At 43.4% G+C, this 13,468-nt stretch overlaps 1 protein-coding gene across 1 annotated transcript in view; it reads left to right on the top strand.

Moving 5' to 3' along the window:
- Positions 1-13,468, top strand: part of LOC124620128 (odorant receptor Or2-like) — a 61,477-nt gene that overhangs the window by 11,858 nt on the left and 36,151 nt on the right. The window contains exon 2 of the mRNA XM_047146799.1: positions 5,052-5,400. Within this exon, the coding sequence (XP_047002755.1) occupies positions 5,052-5,400 (349 nt within the window). The remainder of the gene's footprint in view (positions 1-5,051; positions 5,401-13,468) is intronic.

The raw sequence follows: 13,468 nt of genomic DNA, 5'->3' as shown, positions 1-13,468 counted from the left end.
AATAATTTGCGGGCCCTGGTTACGCTTCTGAAAAGGCTTATTCTTTTCCTAATAGCAGTTCACATTCTTTCTAGTATTTTTTTCAAATAATCCGGATTGTGTCTTTCGATTTCAACCTCTTCCATTTCCAATTTGCTTTAGGATACTAGTGCACAGAACGCATTAACTGGATTGAAATAAAAAAAAAAAAATTGACATCAGTATTTAGATATCCTGTGTCAAAAACTGCATAAAAGCATCAATAAAACCGGTATTTAACTATCTGGTTACTGGCTCAAGACATATTCAATGTGTTGTCCACCGTTTGCTGCCACACGATGAAGTCGAGCAACGACATGTTCCGCAGCAGATCGCTGTGTCTCAGGGGTCACGTTCAAAGTGCGTTGCCTTCAGTTCCACTGCGTTTGTGATTGGAGCACTGAACACAGCGTCTTTCAGCTAACCCTACAACCAGAAGTCATGTACATTGGGATCAGGTGATCTGAATGGCCAGGGTGTAGGGAAACGATGGCTGATAAGTCTAGCGTATCCAAAATGTCGCTTCAGTAGCTGCTTCATTGGCTGTGCAACAAGCGGAGGAACGCCAATCTGCATATAAATGATGCTACCCATCATCCAAGCTGTGAAAGTGTAGGAATAAAATTGATGTGCGAAAGACTCTCACAGCGTTTACCGCTTACTGTACAGGTAGCAGCACCCGCAGGAGCCATATCCATGAATAAATGTGGCCCTACGATAATCGATGCCGTCAAGCCGCACCACACACTTTCCTTTGCAGAATGAAGAGGTGCCGGCTGATGTGGGAGGGGATTTTCCTTCCACCATATTCTACAATTCTGTGTACCGAAGAATCCTTGAAAAGGTAAATAAGCTTCATCTGCCCACAGAATGTTCCATAGCCGTTCGTCGTCTGTTGTGTCCTGCGGTCGGCAGGAGAAAGTACTACCAGTCAATTTGTATACACTTTACTATAATTAAAAAAATGCCTTCTTGGAATACACTACGTTTTAAACGCAGGAACAACAAGTGAAAAACCAAATAAAGAAACAAGACTATGGATGAAAATACTGAGCAAAATATTCTCTGCACAATGCTAAATACAACGTGCTGCTACAAATGCTACAGTGAGTGAATACAATGCTGCGACCGGCGTAAGTATTGACCGGAGCTAAACTCTGCCAGTCTGACTGTGTAGGCGTGCTTATAAAGCCAGGTCGACGGAGTGCTACGTGAGTCATATGATTTCTGATTAGTGGAACACCGTCACATGTTGTCTGGCGAAGTAGTTCCGTGTTTATTAGGAAAGTCTCTAATTGTTTTTGTCTGCTGCCGATGTTTCTCTCCGCGCTCCTAAAAGGGGGTCGGCAACCCTTCTTGCGTGTCGGTTGTGCGGGCCCTCTAACAATAAGGAACCGCTACGACATGGTCCACTTCCATGCGAGCAAGAAATTGTAGAATAAGCCTTTACTTTACTGGCAGAACAGCATAAAACAACTCCTGAACATAAGTGATTTAATATGGTTAGTAACACTGGATGTTTCGTATAATTTTATGCACCATACTCACAGGCATATTCAAAGTTCGGGCAGTTACCTGTGCACTGCGTGCATCCAGAAAATGCAGACCAGCTCTCGACTTCTTCCGGAATGCTGTGGTCACGTCTCCCACTGACATAGGATCAAATGTTTTCCTTCCTCTGCCATAGTGTACTTCAAAAGAAAGTATCCTTTCGAATTTCTAATCATTCTCTCCAGACTCTTCGCAGACATCGGAATAATGCCTCTTTTCATATCCCTGTGTGTACGGATCATCTGCAGGGCTAATAGTTCACTGTCATTGTCGGAAGAGATATACCAGCATTGCGCGATCGCTCACTGAGACAGTCATTCCGAGCGTCTCAGAAGCAAACTTAGGATCAGCCGCCTACACCACGTCTTTTCGTTTGCATATTTACCACTAACAGCGCCGTCTAGTTATAACATTTCCTTTAAAAGATTATTTTTGTTTCCAATATCTTTCACCCTTGTTCGATATAATTCCTTTCAAGTTTGACGTCATTCTGAGCAATGTTTACTTCACCCCTTTGAAACTGGAACTTCATTTATCCACTGAGATTAAAGAAAGTCGTGGGATGCACTTACAGAAATGGTGGTAACATTGTATAAAGAGGCAGTTCATAGGCCGAGCTGTCATTCATATTCGGGTGATTCATGTGGAAAGTTTTCCGACGTGATTATGGGAGCACGACCGCAATAAACCGACTTCCAGCGCGAACTGGAACTAGACGCATGGGACATCCGATCTTCGAAAACATTGGGGAATTCAGTATTCCGAGATCTACATTGTAAAGAGTGTGGTGAGAATACCAAAATCGGACATTACCACTGACAACACAGGACCAACGGCCTTCACTTAATAACGGAGAGCAGCGGGGTTTGCGTAGAGCTTTCAGTACTAACAGACAAGGAACACAGTGTGAAATAAGCGCAGAAATCAATGTGAGACGTGTGACGAACGTATGAATTACGATAGTGCGGCGCAATTTGGGCTTAATGGGCTATGGCAGCAGACGATCGACGCGAGTGCCTTTGCTAAAAGCTCGACATCACCTGTAATGCTTCCTCAGGGCTCCTGACCATATTGAGTTGACACTAGACTGGAAAACCGTGGCCTCGTCAGAAGAATCCCGGTTTCAGTTGATAACAGCTGATGGTAGGGTTCATGTGTGATGCAGAACCTACGAAGCAATCGACCCAGGTTGTCAACAAGACACTGAGCAAGCTGGTGGTTTCTCGAATGGAGTGCGCTGTGTCTACATGGAATGGACGGGGTCCGCTGGTCAAACTGAACCGATCGTTGACTGGAAATGTGGTACGTTCGCTACTTATAGATGATCTGCAGTCATTCACGGACTTCATGATACTTCCTGGCAGATTAAAACCGGATCGAGACTCGAACTCGGCACCTATGCCTTTCGTGGGCAAGTGCTCTACCAACTGAGCTACCCAAGCACGACTCACGACCCGTCCCCACAGCTTCAGTTTTGCCAGTGCCTCATTTCCTACTTTCCAAATTTCACAGAAGCTCTTCTGCGAACTTTGCAGAACCAGCACTCCTGGAAGAAATGATATTGCGGAGACATGGCTTAGCCACAGCCAGGGGCGTGGTTCCAGAATGAGATTTTCACTTTGCAGTAGCACGTGCACTGATATGAAACTTCCTGGCAGATTAAAACTACGTGCCGGATCGAGACTCGAGCTTGGGACCTCTTGATCCGGCACAGAGTTATAATTTTCCAGGAAGTTTCATATCAACGCACACTCCGCTGCAGAATGAAAATCTCATTCTGGCACAGACTTAATTTTAACATGGCAGTTGTAATCTCCCTTCTCTTTCCTTCTTAAAGCTATTGTCCACATTAAACAACGCCCAGTCCAAGCAATTAATAAGCTAAGTCTCTATGAAGATTCTGAGAGGAGCGAAGATTACAATAAACTTCCAAGTTTACTTAGCTCGTCGCTTGAGATAGCTGCAGTTCTTCTTTTCTAAGGGTTTGATTCTTGAAGCTGAAGTCTCACATCAGGTCCTCACGGTTGGTTTGAACTAAGTAAATTTGAAGATTGTTGTTGCAGAATATTTTTACACAAAATACATTTTTTCACATTTTAGTATGTCATACAGTTTTATGATTTTTCACATTAACTAAGCCGATATTACTTTGTTCGCACCTGTTATACAAGAATACGTCGGTTCACACAGAGGCACGCTTACGACTCTCTCAGTCTGCGCAAAAAACAATATTCCAAAGGGTTTACAATTTTTCTTAAAAAATTAATTCCTACAAGTTTTCTTTACACTATCAATTTCGGTTATTATTTCATAAAAGAATCCAGAAATAAACATAGTAAATAGTATAGGAAGGCTTTAGAATTAATAGAAATTTTAAGTGAGCAAATAATTCGTAATTTCAAATGTTTCTAAAAAAATTATATTAACTTACATTCATAACTAGTAGCTTTCGATTATAGCATCGAAATTAATGTATTTTCATAATGTATTTTCATAATGTATTTTCATAAATTTTAGCTTGGAATATAACATACTGTGTACAAAATTATATGAAAGATTTCAGAAAAGCAACTGAGACAATATTGACCTGTCCAAAATTTGAAAATAATACTGGTATCGCCTACTGCTGTTGAGGAAATGTAACGCTAGAGGAGGATGTCCCGGTACATAGTGCGCCATATCACCGCCCTACTACTGTTCGTAATTGGTTTGGAGAACATTCTCAGCAATTCGAGCGAATGACTTTTCTGTCGAGGTCGCACAACAAGAAACCTAACGAACATCTGTGGGATATAATCGAGAGCTTAGGTCGTGCACATGACTTTGCACCGGAAACACTTACGCAATTATACACAACTGTACAGGCACCATGGTTCAGTATTTCCACGGAGGATCTCCAAAGGCTTTTTGAGTACATGCCACGTCGAGTTGCTGAAATATGACGGCCAAAATAAGGTCCTAGACGATATTAAGAGATATGCCATTGTCTCCACAGTATAATCTCCATGTATGTACGTGAATACAACATTTTCTTCTGCTTCTTCAGCGTCCGTCTTGAACCAGTGGAATCTCGGAAAGTACTTGCAGCTATGTTTCCCTCTGAAATCCTCTCTGTTGTGCGACTGGAAGAGTTAGTTGTTCCTGAAACTCTATCAAGCACATCGTAAAAGTGACTTTGGCTTCGTCCTTGAGCTGGAATTGCTTTTAATCATATGTACCCGATTGCGAGGAATATTCTCTGTACCTGCACTGATCGCTCACTATAACATGCCCTGTAGATGCTCTGACACTCTGCTGATTGGGTCACTCCTTCGGCACACCGGATGGAATGGCCCAGTGCTTAGAACAAGAATATGTTGCTATCACGATATTTGTGCAAACTGTACCGGTAACTTTATGTTAACGGTACTTACCAAGCCTCTTGTCGATAACAGTCGCTGAAAAGCGAAGCCGTACGCTCATACTCCCATTTCTCTCTGCAGGGAGTACCACAATATGGCCAGCGAAGCGCAGTCTCCTTCAGTGGCGGCGGCAGCAGAGACTGCCAGCGACCTCAACCACTTGCTGCGGCCTCTGCACTGGACGGCCGTCATGCCACACCCACGCGGCAGCGCCACATCACTTATCTGCTACCGACTCTACACCGTCGGCGTGTTAGCCTTGAACTTGTCGTTCTTCGTCTCCACGGTCATCGTGTTGTACAGCGAGGGCACAGCAGACCTGGACGTTTTCACGCTGACGCTCAGCGTCGCAGACACAAACGGCACCTGGCTCTTCCGCATGGCGCACACCTTTGTGTGCGAGCGTGCCTTCCATAAGCTCTCACATCAGGTTAGTATCGGAAATATGATAGAGTGTGTGGCGTTCTTGCGACTCCTCTCACGTTGTTTCACTTTCCTAGATTCTGGATGCTTACTAATATTATTCGTGAGTTACTGGTCTTGTCCCTAAGTATTCTACCACAGCAAGTTGACAACTGCTGTAAACTGACTCAGTTCACACTTCTAGGCAGCACCCTCACACTGATACTACTCACATTTCACACAGTGTAGCACTAAAAGTCTCAGTGCTGTGTGTGTTAGATTATTGTAGGGCATGTAGCCGAATATCTTGTAAGTTTCAACACATACGAGGGTCACTCCAATAGAAATGCACACTATATTTTCTTAAATCCATCTGTTATTCTACATGTTTGATAGTTTTACAGTGTGTAGATACATCCTTCAGAAACAATATTTTCATTTCTCCACATAATTTCTATCCCTCTCAACTGCCCTACGCCATCGCCTGTGTACCAGCACGGTAAAATTCTGGAGCAACCTGTTGGAGCCACTGTTTGGCAGCGTGTACAAGGGAGTCATTATCTTCAAACCTTGTTCCACAAAGAGAGTCTTTCAGTTTCCCAAAGAGATGATAGTCACATGGAGCCAGGTCAGGACTGTAAGGTGGGTGTTTCAGTATTGTCAATCAGAGCTTTGTGATCTCTTCCATAGTTTTTTGACTGACATGTGGCCGAGCATTGTCGTGCAACAGCAAAACATCCTGCTTTTGCCGATGTCGTCGAACACGACTCAGTCGAGCTACAAATTTCTTCAGAGTCGTCACATATGCATCAGAATTTATGGTGGTTCCAGTTGGCATGATGTCCACAAGCAAGAGTCCTTCGGAATCGAGAAACACCGTAGCAATAACTTTTCCAACAGAAAGTGTGGTTTTAATATTTTTTCTTGGTTGAATTTTCATGATGCCACTCTATTGATTGCCTCTTCGTCTCTGGTGATAAAATGATTGAGCCATGTTTCATCACTTGTCACAGTTCTTCCAAGAGATTCATCTCCACCATTCTCGTACTGTTCCAAAAGTTCGCTGCATATCGTTTTTCTTGTTTCTTTGTGAGCCACTGTCAACATCCTAAGAACTCACCTGGCTCAAACCTTTTTTAACGCCAACACTTTCAGTATCCTGCAAACACTTCCTTCCCCTATCCCAAAGTAGCGTGACTGTGATGCGTCTGTCAGCAGTCACCAATTCGTTAACTCTCTGCACATTGTCTGGAGTGTGTGCAGTACGAGGTCTACCGCTGCGAGGACAATCTTCAATATTGCCGTGCCCGCTTTCATCACGGAACCTGCTTGCCCACCGACTAATGTACTGCGATCGACAGCAGCATCTCCATACCCCTTTTCAACCTCTTGTGGATGTTTCCGACTGTCTCGTTTTCACAGCACAGGAATTCTATGACAGCACGATGCTTCTGAGGACCGTCAAGCTTATCAGCCATCCTGAAGACATGCTGTAATGGCGGCACTCACGGGAACAGGTTGAACGAAGTTTGAAAACAAGCGGGAAGTATCTATCTACGCACTGTAAAAGTTTCACACATGCAGAATGGAATCTTTATTTTACAAAAATAGTGTGCATTTCTTTTGCACTGACCCTCGTACAACGCCAACTAATGTGAACAAGGCTTTTCCTCCTTACATAGGGTGTTTACGGGAAACGTGATCCAACGACGCCATGTGATGTAGAAGTTATAGGCATCCGCGATTGCCACTAGACGTCCCATTGGGCTTCAAACCTTACTTTGTAGGCTGACGGACCGTCAATGGAACGTCTCTTAATGTTGCTTGTTATTATGGGGTCACGACTCATTGCCACGATTCCCAGTGGAGAACATCGCGTAGAAAGGCCTTGTGTCCGGAGAATGTAATGCTCTGTTGCCTTGGTGGATTTGGGTTTCGGACATGAGTTCCCATCTGCCGTTTATTTTTCCTGTACGCAGAACGACAATGGAGATTTTAGTGGGTTCTGGGAGAAAACTGAACTCCATAAACTGCAGTTGGAAACCCATGTCCGAAACCGTGATCCACCGAGGAAAAAGAGCTTCACATTCATGGAAAGAAAGGGCTATCTACGCAGGAGCAAACTCCATCCTCTACTGACCTTCGTGACATTCAGTCTTCCGTGCGTCAATGTATAAAGTCATGTTAGCTGCTGGAGGGGTGGTCCAGGGGCAGGCGGCGGCGCCTGTAACTTCGACGCTCTGTAGCGTCCTTGGATGACGTTTGTCGCAACAGTTCTGGGACAACCTGTAGATTGATAAACAGACAATATGCGTTTCGCAGCCACTAATTATTAGTGGGTTATTCTTGTTGGTCCAAGTAACAAATTTAAACACTTCACTACTAGTTTCGGTCAAATGACCAGTATCAAGCTAAGCTGACGTAAACGCCAGTGTTACCGGCTGTAGTGGGCCTTGCTTCTTGACGAAAACGGCTGTACACAGATGTTACTGTAAGAATTTTTACATACTAAGGTAGGCTCAAAAAAGCAAATAATTTTGTTCAGATTGAGGTAAAACATTCCTTCCGTTTATGCCATTTTAGCTTAATCATGGTCATTTGACCGAATGAAGATACGCCCTGCTAGGAGTTAGAGGGATAAAGGGAAAGGCTGCTAGATGGTGGAGTTATTACTTCTTTCTGGTGAGCCTTGCCGTCACAAAGAAGGATGTTTACGCTTGAGTACTGGATACAAACAGAGAGCTATCAGAATATTCACCCACTACTGCCAATGCCTTCCGTATTTCCGGCATGATTTTGGCACGTTGGACCAATTCTGTAGGGACGCAATATTAGTTCACTCCCTTGAGGAGCCAGTTATTCCGTTTTAATGTTTTGCAGCCAGCTAGTTTACTATCAATATGCGCCTTGGCGATCTCACTTGTGTTTAACCCTGCTTGCTCATGTTTTTCCTATAACTTACCATGTTTATAGTCACTGGTCGCGTTCATGGTTTATTTGCGTAACTTTGTTTTTCTCATGCCCAACCTCCTGTGCCAAGATGATCAGAATTCCTTCATCGAAATATTAAATGTTCAATTGTTTACCTCAGGGTGTAGTTTAGGTGTCTTGCCTTTCGATAATAAACTTAGCTGTTGTAATGACCGTTTGTTTCAATTATCGTTAGGTGATCTCTCCTCTCATTAATAACTCTATACGTGTGGTAACCAAATATTCATTTTTATTATGCCAGCCCTATTAATTATCATTTAGTAAGACATTTCTGTCATGTAGCATTATTGTTATCTTTAAGTAATATGCATGATTGTTTGGGGTCACTGCAAATTCGACTGTAGGATCGTAAGGTTACGCAAAAGAGCACACCTGACACACTACATAGCTGTTTTTTTTTTCAGGAAATGGAGAGGCAGGACGATGCGTTCAGAAAATTGTAGCTCCGAACCCTTACTTCCAAAGGTTACTGCATGCACTGGATCTATTCCATGTTCAAACCTAAGGTTATTACGGTAAATTGCTACGAGTGGGTGTCGATCTAATAGGATGTTGAGACAAGAACTACAAGGTAGTGGGTTACTTACTACTGGCACAACTTTTCACGTATCAGGAGCAGATCCTCGCCCCAAAGCCACTTTCATTGCGTCCGCTGTAGTGAATATGACACAGCTCTTGATATACTGGTCGGATAACCTATTGGAGGTACTCCCCGCCCAGAACTTAATATACCTAACTATACCCTAGTCCGTTACCTACTCCATTCACTGAACGAACTGATGCAAACTTATGAAGGACGCACTACCACGTAGCGGATGCTCCAGAATGTACTGACATACCGTAGTGAGCAATTCGTTTAAGTCAAGGCAGTAAGTCTGTCGGTTCCTGGTGCTGTTGTGATTACGACTCTACTTAGTGTAACCTTTATCCCCTATAGGTGCTAAAATGTTTGACCACTAGTGCTGTCAGAGCATTGATAGCCAGAAGATTGGGTTCAGTTTGGAAAACCCTAATTACTGTAATAACACGCCAATGAACAGTGCGGTTCACCCTGAAATAGAAAAACTAAAATTGAGGAATATTATACATATCTGTCAAACTATGAATGTGTTGAGAGATTTCTCCAGAAATCTAAATGTATGACAAGCCAGTCCAGTGGAATTCCTGAAGGGGACAGGAGTGTTGTGCCACGTTTCAGACTGGTATAGCGAATGCCTTTTGCTAAAGAATCAGCAGAACAACATCATAAGGAGTGTATCGCAAAATGTTGGTCAACCTGGTGCAAGAACTAATATTAATTGATTTGAGAATGCTGAACACATTACGATGCAGACAGGGCTACTGAAAACGCTGATGTGAATGTAGAAATGAATTTTCTCATTTTGAGTAATCAGCAGGAACGATCTGTCTAACTTGGTAAAAACTTTCTAAAGCCAGAATCGCATAAATATTTCTTTACTAACAAAAACCGGTTTCGACAGACTTTGCTATCATCTTCAGGTTGAGGAACTTCTTATTCTACGATGACTTCTGTATTGAGGGTTCGTGGATATCATAAATTGGATCAAGATGAAGCTGTTTATGTGTGGAGTAAAGAATCTGGCGTTTCTGATTCTGTGAGTCATGCTGGTGTTTTCCACAGCATATTATCGTAAATGAAGAATGCTGATACCCTAAAAGAGAACTACATATTGACTGAGAAGCGATTTTTGGTGCTGAAGTTCTCAAGGGCAGCTGGGATGCTCTCTGAGTGAGGCACTCTTTTGCATGACAGCTCAATTGCATAGCACGAAACAGAACTGTGTGCCGTAGCGAACTGGAAGGCCAGGGGGTGACAGCAAAGTCTGTTGAAACCAGATGTTGAAAACAAATAAATATTTATTCGATCTTCGCTTTGGAAGTTTACACGATGAGTATCAAGCTAGGAAAAGTGGTATCGTGCAGCCGAACGATTTTTCTCGACATCTAAGACCTGTTATGACTTAGTGTGCACGATCGCTGCTGTTTCAGAAACACTAACCGAACCGACTTGTAGATTTAATGCCATAATTCAGACTGGCGTTATTATCTACGCACTCACGGACAGCGAATAGTTATGAGGTGAGCTTTACACCCATCTTCCCTCTCAGAGGAGTAGGGATTTGTCCATATCAGACGCTGCCATTAATAGCAGCAAGTCGCTGCAAGTGTGACTGCTACCGCCTTGGCACCCTGACACTGTCGGATCACCCACTGAGAGACTCATGGTCATCTTCCTGGTGGGCCATGAGCTAGAGTATGGGCCACCTAGCTGCCAGGTCATCACTACCTGAGTGGGTGAAGCCTGTCACTGTACATATGCCTTTGTGTGGCATTCACTGTTGCAGTCCACCAACATCCACACGGGGTGTCGAAATTTGATACTGCGGGACCCAGTACGTGTCGTGCTGAAAATAGGGGCAGGTAAGGTGCCTGAGGCCACACACTGCTCGTCTGCTACGCGTCACCTTGCGCTGCTGCCTGAGTCGGGGTCGGTGCCGCCATGCTGATTGCAGCACCTTGCTGGTTGCCGCCATCACCTAATGGAGCACACAGCACTCCGTAGTTCTGGCTATTGCTGACACTAGATCTCTTTACCAGCTGTCACAGAGACCATTGATTGCCTTTTGAGCTCTGTCTCCACTGCTGCAATCGCTATGGCATGAAAGAGTAATTCAGCCAGCATTGTTTCCATGACGGTCCAGCAGACGCCTACCACCACCTCGCGAGAGCCTTACGTTGGAAGGTGAACTGCCACACACCTGAACCTATCACAGTAAGCTTCACTTGGCACCATATTGATTACACACTACAAACTCAACAAGTTATTTTAACTAAATTCTAGGATCACATAATATTGTATGTGACATAGTGGGTCATTAAAAACCAAATTAAATTCAAGTCTCTTAAGTGGAAAATTTCTTAGGCCTATTTGGAAGTTGCATATCTTAGAAGTGTAACACCACCAAAATTTATTATGGTCCGATTAAATGCATTAATTTAAAGATTCTTAGCCACTGCAGTTAAACTAAGGAAATGTTATCCAACACCAAGTTCATAGTCTCCAGCTCTTATGTATAATATATGTCATTGCCATGTTTATTTAAAGCCGGCATTATACCTTTACCGAGAAGCTAAATAAGTTTAATAGGGCATATAATACTTCTTTCATTTATGTGTTTTGCCGCTACAAAGTGCCATCATTTTTATAAGTTTAGGTAAAACAATTTTCTCTTTCCCCTCATCACTGAGCTAGCTTTATTCCATTTCAGTTGATAGTTGTAAGTTACAAATAACAAATTCTTTTTGAAGCTAACAAGATATTGTTGATATTTAGTAACTACACACAATTAAGACTAATACGTTAGAAATGTACACAGTCAACTCACGTCAATGTGAAATAACCACCGCATGCTGGGGGCTATACAGACAACAGTGCAGTCTTTATCGTAATCTGAAAAGTGACCGATTTATCAGACGACCGAAAAGGTATGACCATTGGATTTTGAGTCAATGATGGAAGCATTTCCGAAACGCCTGAGTTTGTAAACCCTGTGTTGCTATGGTTAAAGTATACCGGGCATGCAAAATGGCGCTATCCCAAACTGGCGCCATGGTATCTGAGGTACATCATAGGCATAGATGACAGGGTGGAATGACGGCTGCAGAGATGTGAATGGGCCAATAAACTTGAGACTCTTGAGCAACTGGCCACACAGATGAACCAAAGGGGTGCCAACAGCAACTCTTTAACGATTGTTTAGCGACCGTTGCTGCATATGGGTCTCTGCAGCTGACACTTGCTCCATGGACCCATGCTGACTGGTGGTTATCGGAATGAAGAATGGAATTTGCACGCCAGCGTAGCAAATGGACGTCCACCGAGAGGCGATAGGTGGTCTTCTCCGATGATTCACCTTCCATGCTGCATCGCACATATGACCGCCGGCGTGCACAGCCCTGGAAGAATCGTTGGCAGGTTTCAGACCAAAGGAGGAAGTATTATGGTCTAAGGAATGTTTTGTGGCATTCCCTGGGGGATCTCATCATTCTGGAAGTCGCAATGGAAAAACACAACTATGCATGTGCCCTTGAGTATCATGTCCAACATAAAATGCGATTCGTATTTTCTCGGCACAATGACAGCTACTTGCAAGACAATGCAATCTGTCACATAGGTCGCAAGGCTTGCGCGTTTTTCTGAGAGCACCGGGATGAGTTTACCTTATTCTTCTGAGCACCAAAATCCCCGAATTCAAACCTAATCGCGAATATGTGAAACTGATCGGGCTGTTTGCGCCATACATCCTCAACCAAGGGCAGCCTGCCACACCTACCTTCCTGAACCTCAATGTCTCACTTCTAGCTTGTCTCTCAGTGATCTGCTCTGCAAAAGGTGGTTATTCAGGCTTTGGATGGGCGTTCACTAAAGTGTTCAAAATGCTTCAAATGGCTCTGAGCACTATGGGACAACTTCTGAGGTAATGAGTCCCCTAGAACTTAGAACTACTCAAACCCAACCAACCTAAGGACGTCACACACATTCATGCCCGAGGCAGGATTCGAACCTGCGACCTTAGCGGTCGGGCGGTTCCAGACTGTAGCGCCTAGAACCGCTCGGCCACCCCGGCCGGACAAAGTGTCTGGAAAGTGTATTTTTCTGGTGTAAGGTAATTGTTAACGAAAATGCCAGCCACTACGTAAGTAGATTCACTCAAGATGTCTCTCCTATCTTAAACAATAGGATATAAGATGAGGAGTTCTGGACAGAAAAATATTAATATATCGCTCATGAGAGAGATATACACAGACCCTCCGCAAATAATGAAAATGTTTGAAGAAAGATCAAGTGTGCACGACTTTTAGTTACGCTAAGTCATGAAATAAAATAGTGAGATTTTTAGATTTTATCCAGTGTGAGTGAGAGACAAATAATTTTCCACTGTGATATCGGAGTATAAATTCTGTATTGAATTTCTGCACTATGTTCGAATTCAATGAATTTTAATTGTAATCGGATATTTGGGAGTTCCAGAGAGGTAGTTGCGTTTGTATTGATTCAAATGGCTCTGAGCACTATGGGACTC

The sequence above is a fragment of the Schistocerca americana genome, chromosome 6 (genome assembly GCF_021461395.2).
Source record: "Schistocerca americana isolate TAMUIC-IGC-003095 chromosome 6, iqSchAmer2.1, whole genome shotgun sequence".
NCBI classification, from domain to species: domain Eukaryota; kingdom Metazoa; phylum Arthropoda; class Insecta; order Orthoptera; family Acrididae; genus Schistocerca; species Schistocerca americana.
This window is presented reverse-complemented; position numbering and strand designations above follow the sequence as displayed.